Below are 15,161 nucleotides of genomic sequence, written 5' to 3'. Positions count from 1 at the left end.
CCAAGTTTCCCTCTGCAGTTTCAGTTCCTCAGTTTGGGAGCAGACCTAGCTAGACTTCCCAGAAACACAAAGAGGGTTTTAGTGTAATCTTCATCCATATCTGTATTTTTTTCTTTCTCCTGTGTTCTTTCTAATCTATATTATTTTACAGTTTGAGTATTTAAAAATGTAACTATAACCTTAATGATTTGAAATTAATTGGTGGCTATCTTAGAAAATGTTCTCCCTACATCCTTTGCTGTTCTTAAATTAGGATAATTGATGCTGTCAGTAGCGAAGCCAAACAAGTGACTTCTAAGGCCCAGCATCAGATTATTCAAATGTGATAGCCTGATCTGAAATTCCTAAGGGTTCCGATGGTCATGATTTGAGACCAGTAATGAAGGCTTTTCTGTTTGCAACTGGGCCTCCCAGCATTTCAGGAGAGGCCTTCCTTCAAGAAGAGCTAAGCCTACTGTTTGTTGTTATTCTCCAAAATCACAAAGAGAGTAACCTTGGAGCAAATGGGAGCGGGGGAAAATAGGGATGCCAGGTGAGACCGGGTCAGCAGCTATATACAGAAATTGCCTTCAGGGAAGCCTGGACTTCCCTGTACCATGGGTGCAAAGTTGTTTTTTTTTTTTATTTCTTATGCTCTGACCTCAATGAAACTTCTTTCTTTGAAAGATGATGGTAAATTTCAGTAGTAGGAAGCTTCTTCTTGCCTGGAAGTTTAGGTCAGTACCCTTCTGCCCCAGTGTCCTGAAATAATTAGATTTATAATAATAATAGCTCTCAGTTGGAAGCTACCTGTTTCTGACAAGGAACTAAACAAAATCTGTGCACTTATTTTTTCATTTGATCCTTACAACAATTCAGTGAGGATTAGAGAGATAGAGTGACTTAACCAGACCTCAAAAAGATAGTAAATATCAGAGCTAGGATTCTGACCTTGGAAGGTCTAAGGCTTCTGTCAAACTCCATCCTTGGTCAGCTAGGCTTAATTTTATTTTAGAACTTTAAGGACAAAATGTTGACATACTTCAATTCTAAAGAGTATTGAGATAACGGCAATGTGTTACATGTGTGAGAATACTCTGGGAAATCTTAGCTTACGTCAAATGAAACCGTGGATATTTTACCATTTCTTAGTTACAAAGCAGTACTTTCATACTTGTGCACATATAAAAGCTGAACAATCACACGGTGGATATTTGCTGTCCCTAGATTCCTTGATGCAGAGCAGTGATTCCTCCCTCCCCTTGTCAGCCAGCTTTTGCCATGCCTGTGCCACCACTGCCCAGTCCTTTCCCTCCACACTCCACTACTTTTCTTGTCCAAGTCCAGGACTCTTTTCCCACCCTGGTTCTCTTCCTTTTCCCCTCCAGAAGATAAACTACAGGAAGTCTTTCCACAGAAGACATCTCACCCTCCCTCCACCCTTCCCTAGAATTCCCACTTCTGGGGAACTGAACATCGAGGGTTCTTATCGTCGTCAAACTGGGGGTAATTGTCTTCATTTTTTTAACTATTTTTTTCCACATCCCTATCTTTAACATAAGCTTTCTTTGTAGGAAAGATCTAGCAAGTGAGATGCCATCCAGTATTTAGAGAGATGCCCTTACAATTCTTCCCTGGGAGTAGGATTCCATATCAGCATGTGATGAGTAGAAATGGGAGCTTCTTTTTCTCTTTTCTGGACCCCTTGATTGAGGAGGCAAACCAAGAGCACAGGCTTTCTGTTAGCTCTGGTCCTCCGCTAATTTGGCTTCTTTATGCAGAATGTGAGTTTACACCCAGCATTTGTTGATTTCTACTCAAGAGACAAAATAAAAATGATTGGCCATAAATAGACACATACAGCATGTATTTTTATATGCATATATGAAATATATACATATAATTGTATATTATATATTATATGTATATATGAAATATATACATATAATTGTATATTATATATTACATGTATATATGAAATATATACATATAATTGTATATTATATATTATATGTATATATGAAATATATACATATAATATATATATTTATTTTATATCTTATATACATATAGAAATAGCCCAACACTGAATGCTCAACTCCATGCTGGTTGCCTGCATATGGCTTAGCAAATAGAACCTAGCCATAAGCAAAAATCAATTTAACACATTTCTTTTAAAAAATAAAAATTTATTAAAACTCAAAGGTTGGCTGCACATGATTTAAAATAGTATGTTAAAACCTAATAAATTGCAATCAATTGTTAACAGTAAAAAATGTCTATTTAATTTTTGGGGGGATTCTCATCTACCCAACTAGTTCTATAAATGCAGGCAAATAATTTAACCTCTCTGGACCTCATTTTTCTCATATGCAAAGTTCAGGGACGATTTCTTAGGTTTCTTCTTGAGCAAGCATTCTATGATTCCATTTGAGCATAAGTAGAGAACTGTAGAATGTTATCTTAAGGAAATAAGTGGATTAAGTTATTTGTCATGGTGTAGTTTGCAACAGCAAAATCCGAAACATCCTAAATGTTCAAAATGGAGAACTGATAGAATAAATGAAAGAACATGAATTCAATATGCAACCATTTAAACACTAATGTTGATGATATTTATTGGCATGGAAAATTATTCACAGTCCATTTTAAGTCATCACATTAAGTGATAATAAAAATATAGCTAACATTTATTGATTGCTTCTTTGAACCAGTGTATTACTCAAAGTTTTACATTATCTCATTTATCTTATTTAATCCTGATATATCCTTAATGAATTGGAGACTATCATCATCCCTATTTTATAGCTTTGGAAACTGAGGCTTAGAGAAATTAAGTAAATACATCTACTAAGGGATGAGCTGAGATCTGTATTTAGCATTTCCAGCTCCAAAATCAGAGCTCAATTATCTGACTTTTGTTATGGAAAACAAAAACAAAAGCTCAAAACAAACTAGCAAATATGCACTAAAAAGAATCTTGAAAGACACACATTTTAATGTTTTGCTCCTGAGTGGTTGGATTAAAGGCGATTTTTTTTCCTATGTATATTTTCTAATTTTTTTAAGCTAGTTAACATGGGTTACTTATAAAATAAAGCCAAAAAATATAGAACTGGATCTCAGAATGTACGAACTCAATATGAGAATTGAAAAAGTCTAGATGACTAAAAAAATATAGATTGCATTATGTATAAAATTATGTGCTGAATGATGAAATTAAATACTTCAGTTACCCCTTTAAACATTGAATATGGAATGATGACCTAGCACTAAAAAACATGTCCTGACTAACTTTCAGAAGTGGCTCCTTTCACTTGAATCTGGTCTCTCTAATGATTTGTTTATGGTTTGGAGGGGGAGTACATTATTTGTTTTCCAGAAGCTTGGGGATTTTTTTAGCCAAAGGAGAGGCCCTTATTTATGACAACTACGCACAATGCCTGGTATGAAAATTTCCCCTAAAAATACTGCTTGGAGACTTATGTAGACCCCCAAGCAATACTGAGAGGACACAAATTCCTTCCCCATTCTGGTATCATTAATGAATTATGGCAGGAGAAAGCCCTGCATGTAAACACTAAGGACTTTCCTGGAAGTATGTGGAGAGAGAGGCAGATAGTATTAGGGCTACCCTGCCCCACTCTCACTTGAGCTGCTTCAGGTGCTTAGCCCGGGGTTCCAGTAATCCCTGAATCCTCAAAGCCTCAGCTGGCAAACCCTGACCTCAGGGTCCCCCAGCCCAGGCCCCAGGAAGAGCCAATGTCAGACATTCTCTGGGGCAGGTTCAAGTTTACCTCGTTTTCTGGTGTCACTCAGGCTTTGCACACTGGCTTTTCATAGGTGAAATTTTACCTTACTCCCCAGTTCCAGAAGAGGCCTGCATTGAGCCCAGTAGCCTGAAGTTTGCTTTGACTGGTGGGACCAGTCTTGCCCTTGACATTATCTCAGAGGTTGAAGGCCTGACCTTGCTGTTGAACCTGCCTGCTATTGCCTGGACAGTAGCCTGGACAGTAGCCTGGACTTGCTCATTTGTCAGTTGTGTGGTCCTCCCCTGATCACTTGTCGCATCTTGGCAGAAGTGTCTGATCCTTAGGCCCTGATATCAGTGTAAATCTGCTTATAGCAATCCCTTGATCATCCCAGCTTCAAGTAATTCTTTTTGTTTACACTCTGATATCACTTAGTTTGACACTTCAAATATATTGCTCTTTATTGAGAGCCTAAGTTCTCATTTCTCTCTTCTAATTCACTATCTTTATAACAAACTCTGTCTTTTTATTCCTAGTATACAGAGATTTTTATTGGATTTATGCAAATAACATAAGAACACTCACAGTTTTTGAATTCTGGAGGAATTAAGTAATGTAATAAAACATTTTTATCTTTGTTTATAAAATTATACTTTACCAAATTGCTGTAAATTACATATAGCTGAAGAGAGAAAATTTTCTTAAATCTAGAAGACAAAACATTTGAGTAAAGGACCAACAATATTTTAAATAAAAGTATAAAAACCTGATCTTGATCAGTTTTTCAATCTCATATAATCAACTTTTGTTCTGCTAGACTCTGAGTCATTTCATGACTCCATCAAATTCTTTATGAGATTTCTAGAAATTTTATGTAGCCTATGGATCTTAAAATTATCTGAAATTTGTATTGAAGAGACCTTGGAGTCTTTCTCATGAATCTGATTGTAAATGTTTTTAGAGAAGAATAAAAAACAATAATGCTACATGACTAAAACTTAGAATAGCATGGTTGAAAAGCTGATGAAAGCTTACAATGGACAAATATTCAATTATTTTTATTATATATAACATTTTAAGATAACCAGGTTTATGACTGACAACACATTGAATTTCTATAAATTTATATGATTTTTGAAACATGTACATCAACGAATACCCATAAATGCAACTAAAAGAAGATCTAATATCACCTATAATTTGCCAGTGTTTCTTATGCAATTTAACAAATAAGCCTGATTCTTTAAATCTTTACAAAATGAGAGATATATCTTTTGATGTTTTTCACAAACTGTGTCTTTCGGTTCTTTGTGTCTCAGATCACTCTTTGCAGGATGCTTACACATAGTAGGTATATGACAATGCTTCTGTAACGAATGATGAGGCACTCATTGCTTTTTATTTAAACCAGTTAAAAAAATTAATGAGCACAAATAAATGTCAACTTTCTACCAAAAATTTCATTTTGATAACTGTTGCATGAAAAATTAGTACATTGTGTGTTTTTAAATGAAGATGATTTATTGCTATTGTCTAAAGCGTGAAGAAAGACAAAAAAATTGTTTGCAGGATCATTGGCTTGAGCACATCAATGGCACTGTTGGACAATTCTTGCTGAGCGTTAAGATGATTTATGTAACAGACCGAAGCTTTCCACAGTAATACATTATAGTCTCAAAGCTATCAACCCTTGTTCATGCAGAGACAAAAGAATCTGAAAAATACCTACTCCTGAAGGTCTTCTCAAAAGAAATCAGAGATTATGTTGACGCAGTTTAAACTCTTTCAGGAAAAATCACCATTACATGTAATATCTTTACTTCTAAAAATGAACAGAAGAAGCTTATTATTTTTCTAATAAACTTCTCAGTTTAATTTGCTTTCCCTTCAGTTCTCTGAATCATGCAACAGGAATGTTTAATAATAGAAGATGAAACATGTTTAAACATTGGCATTCTTCTATCCTTAGGTTTCAGGAATTATGTTACAGATTAAAAATTAGTGCATTATGTATATGTTTGATGGCAGTACTATTTATTTATCTTTCAAATACAGTTCTATATAAGAAACATATTTTACAAAGTTATAACCATAGCCATATTTTTAGTGTATGCATGATTGCATGAATCCATCACATAATTTAAAGATACATACAAGATGATATCTTTTGAATTCTTCTGAGTTATGGGACTTCTTGTCACCAAAGATAAAGTGCTCTGTATAATGATTGCAATATGTGGACAGAGACCCACAAATATAATGCCTCTCTGGTAGAGAAACTAGATTTTGAAAAGAGAAGAAAAGGCAACGTTTAAAAGAGATTTCCCATTATTTATTCCTGGTTAGCATATATTAACACTATCTCTGGGCCGTATGAAAACATGAATTCTCTGTAGTCAAAAGAAAAGTCAGCATAATTAACATTCCATTTCCAGATGTTGTCATATAGAATAAGAATATAGGAACTGGCTGTAGCAAAAGGAAATGTGGATTGCAGAAGGAGAAAATAATGTAAACAGGATACTCAGATCATGGAACATGTAAAGCAGTATGATTAAAAAGGAATGTGAGTATGTCATTAAACAGACAGGGGAAATGAGATCTTCCAGAATCAGGTGAGAAGTTTCCTTTTCTACTGAAATGGGAGGCTGGGAAGGTTGGACTTCAGGGAAGGACTTTGGCTTTAGTGAAATGGCTGAAAAGGCATCCAAGCAGATCAAACCAAAGCAGATCAGAAGGATCCACTATTACTTTCCCAATCTCAGTCTCTTGATTCCATTAATAGTCTCAAAAGTGAGCCTCTAATTAGCAATTTGACCTCCTTGCCACGAATCACCCAGAGAAGATCGCTTTTCTAAGGACACAGCCAGTATGTTAGAAAGTATAGCTTTTGTACAAATTTAGACAGTGACATTCTGGTTCAGAAATTCATTCGCCTTTTAGTTGGGTTGGTAGGAGTCGAACTGTGAGAGCCAGATCAGCCAGGGCTGCAGGCCTGCCAGCAGAGCTCCCTGAAGGAGCAAAGTTGTTGGGTCTCTGCACATGCAGTAATTCTCGGCACCTTCCACTTCCTTTGCCACCCTGTTCCCCACCATGTTTTTATTCCTTAACTTAAAAAGTGCACTTTAATTCCATTAGAATAAAGGTGAAGCCTTAACCTAGCTATTTATGGGGAGCAAATAAATAAATACATTAGGTATGAATGGGGTTACACTTTTCTCCACTATGAGGCCTAATCAATGGCAAATATACTGAAATTCCTTTATAATGATATTCTGGAGAATGGATCTAAATCTTCTGTACTGTCTACAGTTGTTTGTTTTCTTGGACATGACCCAACCCATGGCATGTATAAATCCATTTAACAGTAACCGTAGCTATGTAAAGCCATTGTTTATCCAGAACTTTGTATCTGACAAACACATATTATTAGGCTTTTTACATATATTTTTGTTTTTAATGCTTATAAGAACCCCATGGTTTTTAAGCTTGCTGCAGAACCCAAATTAATATATGGTTTAAAGGACCTGGAAGCAGACCTTGTCCATTGGGCTTCAAAGCCTCAATTCTTGGCAACACACACAGTGGCCGTTCTTAACAGTCACTAAAGAAGTCACACGTATTCTCGCCTAGTCCAACATCTGTCTCCTTCTCATCAGAGAAAGATGTAGCACTTTATAAGCTAAATGTGCGATTACCAAATTTTAAGGTTTTAAGAGAATGACTTGAAATAGTCATTAACTCTCTATTATAGAACCATAGAAATACTCTTGGGGTTGGCAGTATTTTGAAATTACTACTTTAATGCTCCCAACAGTCCCCTGTGGGCTTGAAAAGTTCATCTATTTTCCAGAATTAACCATGCCTCATGGTAGTTCACTCCACTCTAACCCACATTCAGTGGCACTGGGATCGTGCTTCCTACCCGCAGTGGTGCACAGTGCCTCTTGCGCTGGAACACAGGAGTCCTGTTGCATAGCTCAGCACCAGCAACACCTCGCGACCCTCTTGTGTCTCGAACCAGGGAGTAGCTTAAGATCAGGGAGAAGCTGGTTAAGTAACAGTAATATAATTTTGAGTTCTTTGAATCATGTGCATCATTTAGACTGGCTCCGGTTTAGAACAAATCACTTTGTATGCTAATATGTTTCCAATTTACCTTGAGTTAATATGGTGAAGATTCAAGATAAAATTAAAAGTGTTGGCCTGATTTTCACCCTGTAGTCCCTATATACTTTTTCTCCATTTGTGTAAGATGGTCATTGCTGACTTTCAGCATTGGTTGGGGAAGAGGGAGCTCGCATTGTTCATGCTGCTGTTCAGGTTCCAGTCCCTGAACTGGGATGGGTACATGTCACTATAAAATGTGATGAAGAAGATGATACCACCTTTGAAAATCTATACCTGGCCTCCCTCAGCATTCTAGACTGGAACCCAGCCACATAGGACTTCCGAGGACATGTGATTCACTCCTTGGTGGCCTCTAATTTGTTTTATTTTTTTTAAAAGTAGTCCTCTTATCTCCTGGGCGTCTGGGGATCATCTTGGAAAGGACCAAGTGATCTTTGTTCCCAAGAGAGTTGGAGAATGAATGATTTGTAAACTCCAGGCCTCACTGAGTCTTGAGGGAGGAAAATAAGCCCAAGTCAGAAAAGGACCCTGCCAGAATAAGTGGACATGAGCACCAGGTCCCCTGTATCACCCAGGGATGGCCTTCACATAAGCCTTCTCTGACAATTCAGCCCCTGATCTCATCACTCATATACCTTCTTGTGGTCTAATCAGGCCTTCTCTTGTGGCCAGGCATGGGCATCAGAACTGCTGCTGTGACTTCCTTCGCATGCCCCAGCAGTCACCCAAGGGGCCCTGATGTCCTGCCTGCCATGGGGGTTAGGCTCCACAGCTTCTGAGAGCCAGGGGGCCACAAACTCTCCTTTACGAATCCTCCGAAATCTGTGTGTCACTATGGGATAGTAGGTACCAGTCACTTCAGGGGATCAGAGCAGCAGTCAGAGAGGAATTTTGTTGGTCACTTTTGCATTGTAATAAAGGAATACCTGAGACTGGGTAATTTACAAAGAAAAGATGTTTAGGTGGCTCACAGTTCTGCGGGCTGTACAAGCATTGCACCAGCATCTGCTCAGCTTCTGGTGAGGCTTCAGGAAACTTTTACTGGTGGTGGAAGGTGAAGGGGGAGCAGGTGTGTTGCATGGTGAGAGAAGGAGCAAGAGAGATGGGAGGAGGCACCAGGCTCTTTTTAACAATTGGATCTGTGTGAGCAAGCAAGAACTCACTCGTTACTTGGTGAGGAGGGCACCAAGCCATTCATGAATGGCATTACCAAACACCTCTCATCGGGCCCCACCTCCAACACTGAGGATCAATTTCAACATGAGATGTGGAGGGGACAGACATCCAAACTATATCAGGGATACAGACTGCTCTGCCCAGCCTTCCTGAAGCTGCTCAAGCCTCTACTCCCCTAACAGGATATTTTTGGCCTCCTGATATTCTGTGAGATTGTTACATACCATGTAGGTAACTGGCCTGTGCAATGTCTTGACAATAAAAGATATTTACTCAAACCCAGGAATAATAGTGTATATTCACAAACTTTGTGCTTTTAAAGAGTCATTTTAGCATTCATTTATTCATGCACACATGCATTCACTCAGTGATTCATTTATTTTTTCATTTAACAAACACTGAACACTAATTCTATTTAGGCAGCCTAATGGGGAATAGGGAAAATATTGAATCATATTCTATTGTAAAACATCCCCCAAAACTGCAAATTGTCTAAATTATAAAACTATTGTTAAGTTAAATGTATGTTTATTAAGTTTTTAAAAATCAAAATAAAGCTCTCATGTCATAGAAACCAATGACGAAGAATTAGCAAATTCATTTCCACATTAAAAAATAATAAGTAATTAGCCCGGCATTGAACTTGTTCTAAGTTCTGGGACATTTTGGCATTTATACAGTTACCACTATACTTTTATATGGCATCTATTACACTGTAATAGGCTCATGGCAAATAAGCATATCATGACTTCTAATATAAAGAACAGAAACTACTAAGTAACCTTAGTAGTTAAGATTCTCGATCCACATAACTGCCTATTACCAGTTAAGTTGTGGAATCTGTGGTTTTGGTGTATAATTGTCTGAATTAAATACATTAATGTGTAATTACATGAAAAAAACCATGTCGCTTAACTCAATTGCAATACAATTGTTATCACTGAATGTAAAGTGACACCAATTAAACCTTCTTTTAAACACCACAAATTAAGAATTAACTACTGAAGAAACCCTAGAATGTAAAGTGGTGGTCTACTATAGGTGGAATATCCCTTAGTATTTTCAGAGATTTAATGGCATTCCTAAAATTAAAAACATCTTTCTCCTTTATTGCTGGCATTAGTTGTGACTTATTCAGGAGAATTTCTTTCTCTCTTTATTTTTTTATTTTTTTATTTTTTTTTGAGACAGAGTCTTGCTCTGTCACCCCAGGCTGGAGTGTCTTGGCACGCTCTCAGCTCACCGCAACCTCTGCCTCCTGGGTTCAAGTAATTCTCCTGCCTCAGCCTCTCAAATAGCTGAGACTACAGGCATGCGCCACCACACCCAGCTAATTTTTGTATTTTTAATAGAGATGGGGTTTCACCATATTGACCAGGCTGGTCTCAAACTCCTGACCTCAAGTGATCTGCCCACCTCAGCCTCCCAAAGTGCTAGGATTACAGGTGTGAGCCACCGTGCCCCGCCAGGAGAGTTTCAAACAGGCACTAATTAACTTCTTAAAAGATAGATGTCAACAATTCAGCATTTGCACTGTTGACAGAGAGACAAATTATGAAATCTATGTTCATATAATTTCAGTGGGTGGGCAACGGGGTGGAATTTGGGAAAGGAAAGGCCTGATATTAATGCTAATACTATTACTTAAATTATGAAATTTTGTTTATCAAAAACAGTTGGGTGTTGGCAATTTTGTATCATTCAACCTAATAAGATAGTAGCAATTAAACTACTTTATAAATAGCATGGCAATAAAAATGCCATCTTTTATGATATATTTATCCCTCATGTGTATTGAGTTGATGTTTTCCAAGCTGAGTGAACTTGGACAAGTTATTTAATTTCTGAGTCTCAATTTTCTCTTCAGGAAACTGGGGGTAATAATAGCTAACAATGGATTACTGTAATGATTAAATGGAGGCAACGTAGTCAAAGACCTTGGTACAGGGCTTTAATATGAAATAGACATCTCTCCCACCTCCCCATTAGGCATCTTTTATGCTTATATGCATACTTGTACAAGGAACCAATGGCTTAGATCTGTAAGGGTCTAAAATATATCAGACGAGTGAGAATTTCATCAAACTTGTGATTTTGACACAGCACATACATATTTTTCACATAGGATACATATTGTTAACAGGAGAATTTGGTACAAGTGATTGAACTTCTAGAGCTGGTGGGATTTTTTTAGCAGAACTTTAGATATTTAAGAAAAATTATCTGCATATAAGAGTCAAATTTTTCCCTTCATACACCCCCTGTCTCTAACCTACATGTGCTGCTCTGTGACCAGGTCTAAATTCCAGATGTTCCAAGTAGCTCTTCATTTAATCTTGTCTTCTGATGGCACCTAAATAAATATATCAAAACTTGTACAACATTTAGAAAGTGAAACTTGAAGATTTTCTTTCCGTTAGACAAATAGACGCCATCTGGAAAAAATAATCCCAGGCACTTGGACACAGGAGCATGACGCTTATTGGCTGGACACCATATGAATACCTTACACTACTTTATTTGGCTCTCACCCTTGCCTGCTCGTTTCAAATCTTGCACACTTGAGTAGGCGCTGGGCTGTTAGACAAGGGAATCCTTGTTACCCATACACCGAAACATTATGAAGGCTCGCTCTTAATTTGAAAGATAAGCTTGCAAGAATTATCTGGACCGAAACATTTCCTTTCATACTGTGACACCTGTTCTATGAAGGACTGCTCTATATCACTGTGTATTTAATATTAATTGGTAACAATGTTTGATTTTTATTTCTTCCATGTATTTTTCAACATTTACCACATTCCATTTTAAACAGGCGCGTCCTCATATAATCCTTCCTTCCTGTTCCCCTCCCTCCCTTTCTATTTTATCTAATGCTAGTTTGTAAAAGAAAAAAAAACCCACATATGTTAATGCTATTTATTTTACTGCTGGCTTTTATCCCAGAATTAGTATTACAATAATATTAGTACTATTTTGCCTTTCAAAATGGACAGAACTGAATTTAAATATTTGCAATATTATTTGTCAGCTCTTAGGGGGAAATCAAGTAAATCTTATTGGAAATCATAAAAGTCATCTTCACTTTGATTTTGATGATAAGATCTTTGTGATAAAAATAGCTCTTAATGGCATTTTCTTCATATATCAAACTTTCAGTGGAACTACACTTTTATGCAGCATGCTTAAGTCGCTTCTTTTCTAAGACGTTTTCTTTTGTCAGTTGTGAGCAGGTAGCCTTTCAAAACCCAAAAGCAATTGCCCAGAACTTCTGGAATTCATCTTTATTACATCCCATGATCTGAGCGGTAGGGAGCCCTGTGAAACATGTTTGATCAAACATTAATTTTATAAATTGCCTTCCTTCCGTACAATTCCCATGAAAAAGGTATTCAGCTAGATTAAAACTCTGAAAAATTTTAATGGGAACTTTGAAATCTGTTTGAGTTCAGCTTTTTGGAAAAATAAAACCACCTAATGGAAGTAGTCTTTATACCAGAAGTGGATCTGCCTTTGAGGCAATTTTCTTTCATGCATAATGGAAATGCATGAAAATGGCAGCAGGATAATCTGAAAGTTTGAAACGTCTTTGCCAAATCCATATGCTGCTTGTAATGATATCTAAAGGGTCAAGTGTGTTTGATATGATGATGAAGAGCAAGAAGATGATAATTTGCAACAATGTCACTTTTGTCTTTTCACAGTCCTACCCTGGTCCAAGCCTGGAAAGTGAAGACTTCAACATTCCACCAATTACTCCTCCTTCCCTCCCAGACCACTCGCTGGTGCACCTGAATGAAGTTGAGTCTGGTTACCATTCTCTGTGTCACCCCATGAACCATAATGGCCTGCTACCATTTCATCCACAAAACATGGACCTCCCTGAAATCACAGTCTCCAATATGCTGGGCCAGGATGGAACACTGCTTTCTAATTCCATTTCTGTGGTAAGAATCTGCTTACCTGTTTGTGGTGGGGGCTGAGGGATACCATAAGGACAAGGACCAAGTTCATGCAGGGGCCTGGCATTGTGATAATAGCATTCTGAAACTGTTTCTAGCTATGGAGACAGTTATTGAGGCGGGTGGATCACGAGGTCAGGAGATCGAGACTATCCTGGCTAACACGGTGAAACCCCGTCTCTGCTAAAAATACAAAAAATTCTCCAGGCGCGGTGGCGGGCGCCTGTAGTCCCAGCTACTCCGGAGGCTGAGGCAGGAGAATGGCGTGAACCCGGGGGGCGGAGCTTGCAGTGAGCTGAGGTCGCGCCACTGCACTCCAGCCTGGGCGACAGAGCGAGACTCTGTCTCAAAAAATAAAAAATAAATAAAAAATAAATAAATAAATAAATAAAATAAATAAATCAATAAATCATACACATTTCTAAAGCAATGTTCTATTTTATATTTAAGTCAAGGTAAAATCAATTAATTACTTGTGCAGTCACTCATATTTATGTCCCAAAGTACTAAATATTGCTTGACACTGAATGTGCTGTCATAGAGTCAAACCAGCTTACCAGCTTTCAGAGAAAAAGTCATCTTGAAAGATGCCACCTTTCATCCAGTGGAGGATTCCTCCCCAAAAGGGAGATCCCCACATCTTCTGAACTGCAGCTGCTGTTAACCTTGATTTTCCTTCCTATTTTCGGCTCTCAGTTTCCACAAATGTATACCATAGGAAGGTAAGAAAACAATTTTCAGTTTTATTTTGGAGGTATAATTCTGGTGATCAAAATTTATCTCCATTAAAGTATTGCAGTCTACTGGACCTGTTGTCTAACAATTTATAATGACAACACTGTGAATTCCCATTAATTTTTCAAATTTAATAGAAATGTGTATCAACCAGCAAACTAGCAAAAAATCAAATTCTCAGGCTCTACCCAGGGAGTCCAGTGGTTTGTATTTTTTACAAGCATCCCATACTTGAGAAACACTGGCTTATTATAAAATCTTTCCTTCTGATTTTTATGTCATCTGAAACTTAATAATTTCTCTGTCTATACCCCAATAGTGGAAAAAAATACCAGTAGTAGATGGCCAAGGAGAGAGCTTTAGACCATGTCATAAAACCCTCCCAGGTTAACAGTGACTTTTAATTAGCACTTTTTGGTTTTCATTGTTCGTCACTTAACAGTTCAACTAACTCTCTTGTCATTTTCATGAGTCACTGAACAGTACTGTCATTTTCACAATGAATAAATTGATTAACTTGCCAATATTATGTTGTTTCTGATTAAAAAATCATTTCATATTATCACCTTATCTAAATCGTTGGGGGATATATCTCTAACTTGAGTGATTTTGCAGGAGGACTTTTCTGTTAATCATGAACATAAGGGTGGGATAAAAGTAGAGTCAAAAGAAACTCCAAAGTAGTTTCTTTAGAGAATGAAACCCAGAGCCTACTGCCTAATACACAATGGTGTATAGAATTTTCCTAAAATCTGGCAGCCATCTGGGCAGCCAAGAAGGGAGAACTCATTGGCAGCACCATCACTCAGGTTTTTAGATTATATTCCACTTGTGTAGATTTAGCTTATGAGTATTAAGTATGACTCCATAAATAGAAAATGGATTTTTTTAACATGCTAAATGTGTAAAGCTGAAAAATGTATTTCAGTATAGTCACCTTGAAAAATCACCTATTTCTCTTTGGGACTAAGCCTTCAGACCCAATTCATGAGCCAAAGAAGGCATTCAGGTCATGCCTCTTTAGGGACCCCTGTTCCCTAGAAAGGAGAAGAAGGGGGCGTTCAGTATACATGGAAAATGCCAGTTTTGTTCTCTAGGCTTATTCCCCATGGTAGGAGTGAGATTGGGGCCATAGGAAGGATAATGAGATATTCGATTATATAGTTCAAGTCTTTTTCCTTTATAAAATTTACCTCCTTTCTAGTAACAAATTTACCCTCCTTAGCATTTCTACATCCATCTCAATACACCTTTAAGAGACATCACTCTTAAAGAAATGCTTATGCAATGTCAGTAACTGTGGCTCCGAGATTTTTTCCAGATTTGCTGCCCATGGCAGTCGTGCCATCCTCAAATGGCACATTTGGGACTGGACTCAGTCACAGCCACAGGATAGGCCATTTTCATGTCCGTTCCCACTGTCCCT

The 15,161-nt window shown here is 37.5% G+C and overlaps 1 protein-coding gene across 1 annotated transcript in view; it reads left to right on the top strand.

Annotated features, from left to right (window-relative positions):
• The window catches only part of TOX (thymocyte selection associated high mobility group box), a 310,862-nt gene that overhangs the window by 167,076 nt on the left and 128,625 nt on the right, over positions 1 to 15,161 (top strand). Inside the window, exon 3 of the mRNA XM_003256016.4 lies at positions 12,743 to 12,985. Coding sequence (XP_003256064.2) covers positions 12,743 to 12,985 — 243 coding nt within the window. The remainder of the gene's footprint in view (positions 1 to 12,742; positions 12,986 to 15,161) is intronic.

The sequence above is a fragment of the Nomascus leucogenys genome, chromosome 16 (assembly GCF_006542625.1).
Source record: "Nomascus leucogenys isolate Asia chromosome 16, Asia_NLE_v1, whole genome shotgun sequence".
Classification (NCBI taxonomy): Eukaryota; Metazoa; Chordata; class Mammalia; order Primates; family Hylobatidae; genus Nomascus; species Nomascus leucogenys.
The sequence above is the reverse complement of the archived record's forward strand: the minus strand, read 5'-3'. Positions and strand labels throughout refer to the sequence as shown.